The 15054-nt window shown below is 42.1% G+C and overlaps 1 protein-coding gene across 1 annotated transcript in view; it reads right to left on the bottom strand.

Moving 5' to 3' along the window:
- Positions 1-4895: 4895 nt before the first annotated feature.
- The window catches only part of dtwd2 (DTW domain containing 2), a 45786-nt gene continuing 35627 nt past the window's right edge, over positions 4896-15054 (bottom strand). The window contains exon 6 of the mRNA XM_062554052.1: positions 4896-6912. Coding sequence (XP_062410036.1) covers positions 6742-6912 — 171 coding nt within the window. The 3' untranslated portion in view covers positions 4896-6741. The remainder of the gene's footprint in view (positions 6913-15054) is intronic.

Below are 15054 nucleotides of genomic sequence, written 5' to 3'. Positions count from 1 at the left end.
GGTAATAATATCTCACTATAGGGTAATTTATGGTCAGTTTTTGTGTCACTGTATGACAATTGTTAAAGAAAGCTTTAATTAACTAGAAAAGCACTCAAAGAGTGCAGACCTCTGCATGCATTGTTGTTCTTGGTTGACAGACATTTGAAACTAGACTATTCAGATCGCCACCGAGTGGCCATACCATGCCATTACATTGCAAACATCTGGCATTACATTTGTTTGTGATGTAATGCCATGGTATGGCCATGTGATGGCGATCTGAATATGGTTTATCATAGGCCAAAACAGGAAAAATCCTGCTAAAGACCCTCCTGGCACGGCACACATTATGTGTGGCCCAATTAGACGACAATTGTTTTTGAATCAGTAGATGTTCCTTTCTCCAGCAACAGTAAAACCATCCACCAAAGCCACTGCGAATACGAGATAATGCTTCTTAAAAATGACCGAAATTTAGAGGGAGGAAAATTCTGCTTTCAGTGGTGTAGATAACCCCTCGGTGCACCTTTTGGTCTTTAAAACTATGCTACCTAGGCTCTATGGAAATATAAAGCTTATGTTCATATCTTTATCAGGATAATCAGGGTAGAAATGGCAATTTCAGTCATTTTCAGCCATGAATTGTTGGATTTTTGAGGGTCTCTGAGAGGGGTCCCAGAACTCCATAACAAAAAACAGCTGGAGGGTTTTAAGTATATGGCTGTTCATAGTTCCACATACTTATCACATATACAAAGTATGAGCCGATTTGGCCGACCCCCATCTTCCTACCTCTGCCTGGTTTTCTCATGCAATGACTCTTAAAAGCACATGAGAAATCAAAGAACATGATCCTCACAGTGCTGCCAGTACTGTCCAGGTGAGAGTGTGTTCTATGGAGCAGGTAGATTACGGCATCCTCAACACCCACCTTTGGACGGTATGCAAATTGTAATGGGTCCATGTAGGTGGTCACCTGTGGTCTCAGATGGGCCAAGACCATCCTCTCCAGTACTTTCATAATGTGCGATGTTAAGGCAACTGGTCTGTAGTCGTTGAGGGTAGATGGAGAAGGTTTCTTTGGGACCGGAACAAGACAGGATGTTTTCCAAGACATAGGCACTCTCCCCAGGCTCAGGCTGAGGTTGAAAAGGTGCTGCAGAATACCGCAGAGCTGTTCCGCACAGACCTTCAGGACTCTTGGGCTGATACCATCTGGACCTGGGGCCTTGTTCTGGTTTAGTCTCCTCAGCTGCATTTTCACCTGACTACTGGATACAGACAAACAAGTGGGAGGGATGGAGGGGGAGGGGTATGATGCAGGTTCAGCACTTCCTGACCAGGTGGTGTCCATCGTGGGAGTTGAAGGCTGGGGACAGTGATCCTTAGCCATTCTCACTGAGGAGACTTGCACAGGATGTTCTAGGGAGGAGGATGAGAGGTCTGAATGGCTGGGTGAGGTAGGGGAGTTGCCTGTACTGAACCTGTTGAAAAATGCATTCAGCTCGTTGGCCCTATTTAGGCTCCCCTCTGCCTGATTCCCCTGGTATAGCTTGTCTGTTAAGAAAATGTAAGAATTGTGGAAATGTATTCACTGACTGCATACTGTTTGGAAACAACATGAAATGTGTGAATGGTACAGTATGGCCACAAAAGACCGATGCTGTGCTAACTGTGTTTAGAGTTTTGAAAATGTGTCAAATGAATGGACAAACGCTTGTTAGCGATTGAAAAAAACTGTAAATTAGGTTTAATACCTCTCTTTACCTTGTATCCTCCTACTGTGAACATTCAGCATTCTTAATGCTTGACAGTGGCGTCAGGCCTTAAACTAAGTCCATCCACACAAGGTTATGACGTAGGCCTCCTCACTTATGATTTTGTGTTGTGCTTATATTTGCTTTACTTTGTGTGTATCATTGCTTTACTTTGGCTGGTGCCATTCTTATTTGCTGTGAATCACTCTTTGCTTACTTTTCTTTTTGTGTGTCACATTCTTTGTGAGGTAGCCGGTTCTGATTGGCCCTTGTATTGTATACCCAAGCCTATGTTGAGTGCCCTGTTTATCTCTAGTCATTGTTGTCCATCCTAGCACATAGTTTTAAGCATCTAGAGACCTTGAGCCTTTTACATATTGGAAGTAATAAATGTGAATGTTTTAATGGAGGCCCTTTTCACAGACTGGACATTTGAACAAAAAAGAGAATAATAAAATATATATTTTTGAATCAGTCTCAAACTGTTTCCTGCGTGCTTGATATTTTCTAGCTGTAGGTCACATATACAATACACAACATGACGCAAAGTATACTGCAACTTTCTGAGGACAGTTGTAACGTGTGCCACCTGACCTGGGCTATATATTGCCAAAAGAATTTGGTCACCTGCCTTGACTCAAATATGAACTTCAGTCATATCCCAGTCTTAATCCATGGGGTTTGTTATGACTTCCGTCCACCCTTTGTAGCTATAACAGCTTCAACTCTTATTATGGGAAAGCCTTCCACAAGGTTTAGGAGTGTGTTTATGGGAATTTTTGACCATTCTTTCAGAAGCGCATTTCCGAGGTTACACACTAACGTTGGACAAGGAGACTTGCTCTAAATATCTGCTCTAATTCATCCCAAAGGTGTTCTATTGGATTGAGGTCAGGACTCTGTGCAGGCCAAGCTTAACCTGACTTTCGCCAGATCCTGTAGTTCGCTGTCTACTTCACACAAGGATCTGGGACTTCTCGATAGGAGATGTATTTATGAAGGCGGGTCCTTGTAAAACATCCTCGCATGTGATTTGATAAACCACTTGCCTGTTATTTTGAATGACGTGCTAGGCTTCTTCAAGCTCTTGCCAAACCCGGTCGGAAGAAGAGTAAAAACATCCTTGCCACCAATAAATGTCTTCCAAACGATTCTCTGTTAATCTCTTAAAGAATGAATACTCGATAGATTCGACAAAACGGTTGAAATAGCAGAATCAATGTCAGCACAAGACTCCTCGCTGCGTGCCGCCATTGTTATTTGAATCAAACACTCGCTTCGGCGCTCCTGATTGGTTGCTCATTTTTTGATCACTGGCAGGGGTTTGGATTGCCCTCGCGTCCAGACCCTTGTGTGGAGCTCAGCGAAACGCCTCTGGTGGAGCATGGCGGAACTACAAGGGTCTGGCGAGAGTCAGGCTAGGCCAAGCTCATCCACATCAAACTTTGTCATCTGACCTCATGGTGTGACAAGAAGCCACGTCCCCACACCTTGCCTTGGCCTACAGCAAGATTTAAGTCAAGGATAATCCTCTGTTCAACAGAGATATCGGTGAAACCTTCGGGTGAAGCTGGTACCCAGGGCTGCCAAGTTTCCGAAAATGACAAGCGTGAGAGAACATTTTTTTGACTGTCACACTCAAAAGCGTGACATTTGGCAGCTCTGATTAGAGTCGATTTTTCAAGTGTGAACTTATCAAGAAAGAGGCAAATAAATATTACACAGCTCTGCAACAAGTATAGGACAATGATAGACTTAGCAGCCTTAACGTTAACTTGGAAAATCAAGGAGAAACAGCGAATCAACTGTGAACAAAAACCAGCAAGGAGAACGTTTTAAATCTAATTGTCGGAGTCGGCGCTGTTGTGTTTGAAAGGCAAGTTAGAGGCGCCAAGACCAGCCTTACGTTGCTTCTGATTGGTTTATATTGCGTGATGCCTTCAGTGGTTGGTGAGATTTAGACACAAAGGACTGATGGATTGGTTATTGCTGTCGGTCAATCAGAGCTCGAACTATGGCAAGGCAATGACCAAAGTTTATCATCATGAAAATATATATATATATATAGCGCACTGAATGGGGAAATATTTTGCGTGAGAAATGTCAAGTATGGCGTGTGGTGTGAGAATGGGTCAAATTGCGTGACTGTCACGCTCAAAGCGTGAGACTTGGCAGCCCTGTGGTACCTCTCCCTTGATGTATCCTAGTATCATCATTGTAAAGCATAAAAGCCTGTTTCCTGATTTTGCAGCATCCTCACCGAGTTTCCGTATCACTTTGGTACTAAAGAATTACCAACATCATTTGAATTAAAAATAAAGCAACCGCCCCCCCCCCCCCCCCCCCCCAAAAAAAAAAAAAAAAAAAAACCAGTAGCTTAGATCAGAATATCAAGAGGAGCCTGTTGCTGCAAGATGTTGTGGCATTTGGCATATTGCTGGATATGCCTTTCAAAGTCTGTCTTTAGGGAACATAAGCTGAGGCTGAGGCTGAGGCTGCGGTGGTAGTCTCTTGTGTAGATTCCACAGTAATTAACAACAGTTAACAGTTCAACCTAGTGTTAGAGTGAACATGTCTTATTTGCCTAGCCCTTATTCTTCTGTGCATGTCTAACAAACGTAGAACTTTACAATAGCCACGCTACCCTGCAGCAACTGTGTTGGTTCACATGACAAAGAAACAATGCCTACACTAGATATGGCAGGCGACTGCTCGTGCTCGCTCTTCCTCTGGCTGGAGCTGTAGAAACGTCTAGTCTTGCCCAAACTTTGATGTAACAACATGCCCCGTCCATTCTAGTATTCTAGTATAACATGCCCCGTCCATTCCCTAACATCCAGGGATCAAGCGGAAAGCTTAAGTCTTACATGTACATGCAAGGGAATAAGGACAACTTAACCATAACCCTTAATGTAGGGTAATGATACCCATGCCCCGTCCATTCTAGTCTTTTCCCCTAACATCCAGGGATCAAGCGGAAAGCTTAAGTCTTACATGTACATGCAAGGGAATAAGGACAACTTAATCATAACCCTTAATGTAGGGTAATGATACCCATATGTCACATTCACGTTGTGTCCATTATCCATTACATTGTCGGTTCCAAATTCCAAAATTACAGCACCATTTTGATGCAGCAATAAAGACACAGACAGATCTAGCAAATTGAATTTAATGCAGCTCTTTTGCAAACGTTGACGGGGAGAATGTCCCATACCATAGAAAGGCAAGGACAATTGACAACATTTCCACAATTTATACTTCAAGGAGACATTTTCTTCAATCCAGCTGGGTAAAAATGAAATGCCTGATTTGTGGGATTAATAAAAAGTGGCCAGCTATACTGAGGGTGCTTTCCATCAAATATACCAATAAGAACAATAGAAAACCAAAGATACTGTTAGACACCCACACTTTGACCATCAAATGGCAATCCCCTAATTATACACACATACAGTGGGGACGGAGCACATGTATTTGATACCACGCTAAAATACAAATCATCATTTGACATTTGATCTTAACTCATTGAATGCCGCATTGTTTTTGGAAGCTATGTCCCAGAGTGCCGGCAAGCTAGATCATTTTTGACTATTTTTGTAGAGCCACAGCATATTCTATGTTATAGTTATGGACATATACTATGGCTCATTTGAAAGGTGAGACTCTGAGCTCTCAGTGGGTGAAAACCGTTTATCTCTACGTGTCTCCATTCCTGAGAAATCCCAAGCTAAACAGTGGCTGGTTTTCATCAAAATCCCTGTTTTTCCTCTAGAAACGGCGATATAAGCCACTTTAAGACAGACGTAAATGTCCGGATTGTAGGATTTCATGAGTTTTCAATCATCATCTACTTCAGTTCTCTTCATGACTTCCAAAAATCACACATAAGGTGAGTTAGAGTGTCTAGTTTCGTCATTTAAAAAAAAAGCGAAAAACGCAATATTGCGTTATTGGCACTCTACGCATGGGAGCTAAAAACGCAATATTACGTTGTTGGCACTCAATGAGTTAATGCCTTAATTAAAAAAGTGAGTAAAAATCTAACCGCCAAGGACACCAATTTTTTTTTTGTGATTGAAGAATGTATCGTAAATAAATAAATGTTTTCCTTAAATGCTAGGGGAAGGAAGTATTTGACCCCCTATGTAACCCTATGGGAATTTAACACATAGGGTTAACATAGGGGCAGGTAGATTTTTATTTTTAAAGGCCAGCTATCTCATGGATCCAGGATATTATGCATCCTGATTAAGTTCCCTTGGCCTTTGGAATTAAAATAGCCCCACATCATCACATACCCTTCACCATAGCTAGAGCTTAATGCAAATCAAACAGGCTAATAGGCCTACTGGAAAAAGCACCATGCCAATCTCTAGCTTTTTTTTTTGAAGACAAGATTTATTGTCAAATGATGATTTTATATTCCTCTTTTTAGGCAACTTTAGCATGGTATCAAATACATTTTCTCCCCACTGTATATTTTGATTATGATATCTGATGAAGATAATGTATGTATACAACTCTAGGTACTAGGGACCAAACACTCAGTAGGCCTCTTTACTGTTGTAATGTTCTATGTATACATTGTACTGACACTGAATGAAAAAAATAAAAGGACCCTTTTTCTTTATTTATAAAACAAAAGATATTTTAAACTTCAAGAGAACAATGACAGACATGACATTTGACAGTTTGTAAAACTTTACAATTTACATGTAATCTAGAGGCAAGTGTCTGCCATATAACATTTACCCTTACCTAGTACCTCTCCTCAATTTGTCAATCGTAACAGGTACATGGCATTAATGCTCTTCTGGGCCTGCTTTAAAGTATTGAACATGCTTTACCCATTACAAAACACTCAATCTCAATTGTTGCATGTTGATGGCTCTCTTTGGTGACTGATATGCATCCCTCCTAAGATGTACAGATCTTCCTGGTAGGGAATTATGGACTGTCAAATCTGTGTTCATATCATTTGATCCGGTTATAGTGTATCTCAGATCTTCTGATTGGTAATAAGTTTCTGAATTCTTTTCATCTTGCGCTTGTTTTTGGGCAGTGGTTTGTCATACAGGCCACACTTCAGCAGGTGTTCTTTGCTATGGTGAACCTGAGCACCATGTTGCAGTTGGAATGAGCATAAGGCTGTTAAGGGCTTGAGAAGAACCTAGAGCATATAGACAAAAAGTGATGAATCATTCACAATGTTTCCAATTATATTTGATTTACTGATTCATCTTTAATGCATTTCATACATTCACTGTCATGCACACCTTACACCCACAAATAACTTCCTGCAACTGCTGCCTCCTACAAAGATAATAACTAACTTCTGATAAACATAATAATGATTGTATTTATTAGAAATTATTAAATTTGTGGAAATTCCTAGCCTGGCAAGCCAAACTATACAGAAATGTATAGTCTGGAGTCGGACCATTCACAGAGCCGAAGCCTGTGGGTGGGATAAACCGGTGTCTTTCAAACTACTCTGCACGTAATAGGCCAGTACTTGTGACCAATCGTACGCATGGGCAAGCCCCCTGGCGTCAATAGGCGCGTTCAAGATGGCTGCGCAGCACAAGATGCATGTGGTTAAAAATCTGTCCACGATGGTCTAGATGGGTGTGTTTTCGACTCGGCAGTCGGTATCACATGGCCTCAACTTATCGCGGAAGCAAGGCGTGGCAAGACGGCTGCTGAGCAGCGGCGCAGCAGCCCTCTAGGTACTGCGGAGCGCTGCGGAGCCTAGACCCTGCCTTCATGACGTCAAGTCTTTGCCCTAATTGGCTTTTACATCCCTGACGTATGTGCAGGTGTTTAGATGCCTCTTCATATCCATAAGGGTCCATGCGGGTCCGTGCCTCATGTTTCGTCACATGGTCAAGTCTAGACTACGGGAAGTAGAGAGTGTACAACTTCATAGCAGCGTTTGTATCCCCTCCCCTGCTGTCACCGGCAGCTCTCGTTGCTGCAAGAGGTCATTTGGAGTTGAACTTGAACGCGCCTAATATCGGAAGCCGAAGGTGAGCTAAGGCGGGCTCAAGGACTCCGTACACAGATAGATTGTTCTGATTGGACAGGCTGACTTGGTGCCGAATGCAGGCTTGGCCTTAACGGTGCGACCCTAGACCATCCCCCTAGGCAAAACAATTTTTTTGCTGCTAGGGTGCGTCTAGATTTCTAGGCTAGGAAATTCCTGGATTAAACGAATGCACAACAAATGTGTTGTTCACCACATTCATATTATAGTATGGCAACCAGAGGCGGAGCCAGACATTAGGCGTGTTTCCACTATCGGAACTATCGGGCCGTTTTTCAGGGACTTCGTCGTGTGCGCGTGTCTCAACTGACCGGGTCGTTCCGACAGGGCCGTCTTCAGGGCCATTTACAGGAACTAAAGGAGTACCTGATGGAGGGTAGGTACTAAAAACGGCCCGGTAGAGTCGCTGGGCAGTACTAGTGGCTACCTCGCGCAGATTGGTTGTGGCAGTGACATCAGCAGATCATGACGATCATGACAAACGAACCTCGAAATTTGAAGTGAGGAGTTGCTAGAGGATTTTTTCACAACATGAGAAGCAGAAGACGATCTACCTGACTCTACTTGTCAAAATAACTCTTCTAGTCCTTCCAGTCTCCTAGTCAAAACAGAGCTTTTCGCTGTTGTCCTTGCTTGTGTGATGCCAATAAAACTCACTTTCCAACACGTAATACTTTTACACTTTGCCTGTAAACTGAGCTAGCTAGCACATATAGAAAGTTAATGGCAAGGGCTAGTAAGGTTTGCTGGACTGTGGTTAAACGTGTATGTTGTTACAAACTAACCTCATTGCTTGTGTGTGATACCAATAAGACACACTTTCGGACACAATAAACCATTTAATTTAGCCTGCTAACCGACCTGGCAAGCTAACTTTTGCACCGTAGCCTAATGAGTGACGTTCGCTAGCTAGCTAGCTAGCGGTTTCGTACACGCAACCTCAGCCTACAAGCTGGCTTTACATATTTTTGTAATAACAGAGAGCGATGTAAACCGCCTGGTAATTACCTTTATGTTGGGATAACTTGTGTTGTGCTCCTACTCACACAAGAGCTGGCAGTAAGTGTGATTGTCTACTAACTAATCAACTAGCTAACAGGCTAATAAACAAACCATGCTAGGCGAGTAACGTCGTGGATGGGTGTCACGTCACTTGTAGTTGTAGTCCATTTATGAAATGAAACGAGCAATTACGTTTTTTTTTTAATTAAGGCGAAATAGGGTCTGATATTTTCACAGTTGGTAGATTATAACAGTATGAAGACTGAAAAATATTTTTGGTGGATAAGATCGCTGGTATAGCTGCGTAGTATTTATTTGAAAAGTCGGTCTATGGGACTTAACATTGGAGCTGCTCTTCGATAGGAACGCAACCGCTTGGGGCACTGGTTTTCACTTTCCCTCCCTATACAGGGCCATCACTGTAATGGAGACACAACGTCTGAGAGGACCAGGCCAGTCGCGGCCCGGTCAAAAGTACCTCCCCCCCAAAAAAGTCCCAGAGCCAGGGTGATGGAAACACGCCTATTGTGAACATCCAGGGCTTAACCCTCTAAGCGCCACCGTCGAGTTAACTTGACAAGATGCGGTACTGGATAAAACGGCCGATTTTGTCAAATAGGGTGTTACATTTCGTTCAAACTCCCTGCCACTAGTTGGCAGACATGTCATACTACGTCCCCGACTCAGAATTACGTCATGCTTCTATACCAAATATTCGAGCAAGGGCACTTTAAATCAGTGCAAAATATCAGCTGAGCTAGCTTGCGTGTGAGCCATTGTATCAGAGCGGTATTGTGAACGTAAACGAGTATTAGCATTAGACAATCGTCTAAGCACATGGAAAAAGTTTACCAGGAATGAAGTGTTGGGTCTTCTGTTCGCTGACAGTTATTCTGAAGGGAAATATCTGCCTTCAGAAGATGACGGGGATTTGTTTATTCACACGCGTCTCCGCCTAGCAATGCTGAAGCTGGACAACGTGAGAGATAAGTCCTACACAAGCACAAACTTGGATCCTTTGCCCAATATCAGTGTTAGGAACATTATTTCATGGGTCTAGGTCTTCATAGGGAAGTTAGAAGACCCTCATCAGACGTGTTATTTGTGTAGAGAACGACAGTATTGGTCGGGTCACTGCCATATATTATCGCGCTAGCCATTTTGCCCTTTCGTTTTCATTGTGCCTCTCCATAATTGCGAGGACAGGTAACGTGATGGAGAATTTGTCTAATACTATTGGGTATGTCGGTATGGAGGTCGAAGTGTCCATAGGAGAACTGTGGGGCAACGTAGCAGCAGTATAGTCGCAATAAGAATGAGAACGAAAGCCACTCCACTCGGGAGGCGCGTGTGGCAGATCCAGGGTGCCGTCAGACAAAATAGGCAACAGGTGTAGGCAGTGTGGGGTGATTTTTTATGTTATGCCTTGCAATGAGAAGTAGGCATATCGTGAAACAATTAGCAGACCCTCATCAAACGTGTTAGTTGTGTGGAGAACGAAAGCTTATGGCCGGGGCAATGTGTTTTTTTTTTTTATCGCGCTAGCCATATGCTCCCTCGACAGTGACCGTGTGCCTCTCCATAATCGGAGGAGGACGGTGGTAATGTAGTGGAGCCTTTGTCTAATATCAATAGATGGTGTAGCTGGTTAGGCCACCAGCTAGACATGCTGGCGTGACCATCTGAGGAAGCTGGTCGTGCTGGTGTGACCAGCCTGTCGTTTGGATACAACTGGTTTAAGATGGTCATGCTGGTGACCAGCCTGTCAAGCTTGACAAAGATGGTCAAGCTGGTTTTCCAACATAAGCTGGCGTGGCCAGTAAAAACCAGCAATGTAGACCAGCAACACCAACTAAAATGACCAGCTTAAGGTGGTACGACAATCAAAACCAGCTGAATTACCATCATAAGCTGGGTAAACCAGCTGAAGGTGTGTTTTCGCGAGAGTTTTGCTAGTCTAGCTGGTTAACCATCAAAGGGTGGTCAAATAAGCTTGTTAACAAGCTGGTCAACCAGCAAACCACCTTTAGCTGGTCAGGCTGTTTTTTTCAGCAGGGCAGCCATGCTGATTCACTCCACTCAGGAGGCGCGCGTGGCAGACCTTACTTACAGGCTGTCGTCAGACAAAATAGGCAACAGGTGGGCAGTGTGGGGTGAGTTTTTATGTTATGCCTTGCAATGAGAAGTACCATGAAACACTACAAGAAGTGTCACCTGGATGAATAGGGATTCATTATATTTACAATAAAAAGCCTGCTACAGAAATTTGCATTCCCATCATCTTTCCATTTATTATTTATTACACTATTGATTTACTATTTCCCTCACCATTTAGTATGGCACAATTTGTGTTCTTTTTGTGTGTACATGTCCTTGTGATGTGAATGTCTGTCAACTAAAAAAAATAAATAATAATAATAATAAAAAAAAAACTCAAAGTGGCAGATCTAAAGGCCATAGTCAGACAAAATACAGGTGAAGGCAGTGTGTGGTGGGCCTTTGTGTTGTGCCCTGCAATTAGAGGTACCACACCATGAAACACTACAAGAAGTGTCACCTGGATGAACAGGGATTCATTATCTCTATGGCAAAAGGCCTGCTACATAAATTCGCAGCATCATCATCATTCCCATCATCTTGCTATTAGTAGCCTATGATGATTTACTATTTCCCTGACCATTCAGTATGGTACAATGTTTGTTCATGTCCTGGTGATGTGTATGTCTGTCAGCAAAAATATTAATAATATAATATATTAAAATCTAATATAAAATATTAATATTTTAATAATAATATAAAAAAAATCATGAAAATTCAAAAATCCAGATGGCCACCACCATATGACGTCATAATATGCAAATTAGTTGGATACATTTAATCCCTATATAAACTTTGGGTCATCCTTAATATTTCTCTAATTTACAGAAAGTCTCTATCACTTTTAATTTAAAGCCTTTTGAAATTAATATGTCAAAATTGAATGTTTTTGGAAAAAACCTCTGGCGCCTAAAGGGTTAAGCCCATAGGGGGGTCTGTGGGTCCTCCCCCATAAAATTTTGGATTTCTTAGATGCAATTTCCTGCATTCTAGTCCACTTTAGGGAAGACATCGCAAATCCTAAACGCCTTCTGATTCATATTCTACATTCTCAGTTGCATGGCCTGCACAAGACAATACTATGAGCCCTAGGCTGTTTTAAGGGCATTTTCACTACCTCTACTTAGAAGCACTAATCCTGGTCAGTGCCATTCACACATGCTACATACTGGGTTTTTTTTTTCAGCACAGTCTAGGCTACCCAGATCTGCCACAATATCATGTATAAATACTTGCACAAATTCTTACATTTCGATGTATATCTCATCACAGCAAGCTGACAGCTCGACATTACTTTCATGGTTGTGTAGGTCTGACTGCCCTGAAAATGGCAATATAAGAACCATGGTGGAGGGATACTTTGGGGCTGAGCAATTTACAGAAATATGGGGTGTGTGCCTTCCAGAAATATGGCCATTTTTATTTAGGCTAGTGATGAAAAATGACTTTTTGACACTTTTTGCGCTCCATATTTGTGACACCAGCTGATCTGACCTTACTTGTTTGCGTGGTAGCACATATGACATGCACATGATGATTATCTATAATAATTTGTTACTGCATTGCAATTATCAAAGTAAAGGCAAAAAAAGTGTTTATTTTTCAAACTAATTTGGATGCAATATCAGTCTTGAATTGGATACCATACAGGAGTTTGCTAGGATCTCAAAACCGTATTATGAACATGCCTTGCCATAGAGAAACACATGATAACGTTGGATTATGAACATAGGATATTATGCCACACAAAACATGGGGTAAGTGGAGCTAAATGAAGTTATTATTTTGCGGTCACTTCGTCTGTTTTATGACCTAGAAGGTTGTATTTGGTATCTGTATAATGGTAGCCTACGCTATATGACATTATTATTTGTTTGTCGCCTCATCTGTTTTCATAACACAAAATGATCGATGTAGTTGGTATCAATGGAAAGCTCTGTTTCTCCATTGATATCCGTGGCATGTCAGTGCGATGCCGGGTTCGCGAGTAATTCAAGCGAGAGTAATGGATGCCCTTGTGAACACAGTGCAATATAGACTGTAAATAAACAGACTGTAAATTTAACTTTGTGATTTTTTTTTATTTTCATACTTGATCGTACAGACAAGTGTCTAGTCTCGTTGGAAAGCCCCGCTTCTGCTCTTTCATGCAATAAAGGTCTCATCTCGCTGCTACGAATAATCACGGAGCAATGTAACAGAGAAGAATGGGTGTGTTTTTTGACACACTTTGCGTCAGGCGGGGCTTTTGACGTGAGATTCGGGGCCACCCCCTGGCTCCGCCCCTGATGGAAACGACAGCAGACACCTACTCATTGTCAGTTTTCAAATGTTTTCACATCAAAATTGTAATTGTAATAACTGAAACATAGTGTTGTAGTCAAGTCACTATGCCTCGAGTCCGAGTCCAGGTTTGAGTCTCCAGTGTCCGAGTCCGAGTCAAGTCCAAGTCATTAAAAAAATGTTTCGAGTCGAGTCCAAGTCGAGTCCACTACTCATCCGAGTCAAGTCCGAGTCGAGTCACTATTGATTCAAGTGGAGTACTTTTTGGTCAAGTCGTGTCCAAGTTCCGCACTAAAGTAAGCATAGCCTATAAGGTTTTAAACTAAAAACTAAAAAAAGTCCTAAAGGCGGACGCTATGAACTTTCATACAGGGGCGTCTGCAGGAATTAATGGTAAGCAAACTGTAAACACAAAACTCATGGGCAAAGTCGAGTCTTCATCTCAATTTTCGAGTCTGAATGCTTTGAATGTTCGAGTCCGAGTCCAAGTCCGAGTCATTCAGTGCTCGAGTCCAAGTCAAGTCACGAGTCTCTAAATTTAGCTAATGACTCGGACTCGAGTCCGAGTCCTGGACTCGAGTACTACAACACTGGTATCCCTACATCATAACACATGCACCTGAGCAAGAATAGAATGGACGTGTTGGCTTTGAATCTTCGCCAGTTTAACTGATATTGGGAAATCCTTGAGAAGTCCAGAGCTATTTTTTGTCCTATGTGAAGATAACAGGAGGATTTTGAATAATCACATCCATCTGTAATGGCCTGTACAGAGCACACGATTTTTCTTTCTTTCACGATTATCTTTTACGATTGACCATGTCAGATTAGGTGATCAGAGAACCTAAAAATCTTGCCGCATCTTGGTCGCAAGAGTGGCCACATTACAAGATCATCTATCGTAGCCTTCTCGTCGTGTGTCGTCATAGTGTCAGTGTCAACATGGGAGTCGTAGGGTATTCCCAAAAAAATCTGACATGCTAGACTTTTGGTCGTAACGTTGTAGAATGTCGCAGACAATAAATCGCGGGTCGTTATACATGTCACATTACAAGATGCTTCCTCCTTCGAACGTCGTTCCCAACTTTGAATATTCGGACACGACAATGGAAATTTGTCGGCCACGACACAATTGTGGCAAAATCGGGCTGAAATCATGTAGTCTGCACAGGCCATAAGGGTCCTAATTCTTGGGCTGATGATGATCCTATCAATCATATGTTGAGTTGCTAGGATATGGGTATGCTGGCGAGTCACGCCACTCTGTCTAGCTTCTCGTTTATGTTTGAATTTTTGTAAAAAAATAAATATATATGTTATGTTGTGTTCCATCTTTGTATCTAATCTTTAAAAAGTAACTCCATGCTTGATCAATGAAAAATATGGTCTCCACGGCTTTTTTGATGTATTTTCATACACTCAACGTTGGACACCACCGACATGTGTAAGCACTTTTTTCAAAGCGATTTGTAGCCAGCCTATCACTTTTTTGAGTCTGAGAGAGTCTAGCCCGCAACGTCAATTCCAACTGACAGAAGACCACCTGTGTCATTAACGCAATGCACTATGGGGCGAATTCTCAGTTTCTGCATCTTCAGTTTTAACTTGACGAGAAGTCATAATCCCATAGCATACTTCGTTCGAATCTGTCCGTTTCTTTCCAACTTCACCGAAGTCATCCATACATTTGCACAGACGTCTGCACTATAGTGGAGCAGCATAGTTTATTCTCTCGTCTTTTCGTTATGCCATAAGAGTTATGTCTCTCTATTGTGTTTGAAGCTGCAGATGTCAGTCTACATATTTCTTAGCATAGATAAATTGATATTATGCGAGGCAGCTGTCAGCGAAAACTTTCTGTCAACTGTTAGTTTTTGAATTATA

The sequence above is a fragment of the Sardina pilchardus genome, chromosome 14 (genome assembly GCF_963854185.1).
Source record: "Sardina pilchardus chromosome 14, fSarPil1.1, whole genome shotgun sequence".
NCBI lineage: Eukaryota > Metazoa > Chordata > Actinopteri > Clupeiformes > Clupeidae > Sardina > Sardina pilchardus.
This window is presented reverse-complemented; position numbering and strand designations above follow the sequence as displayed.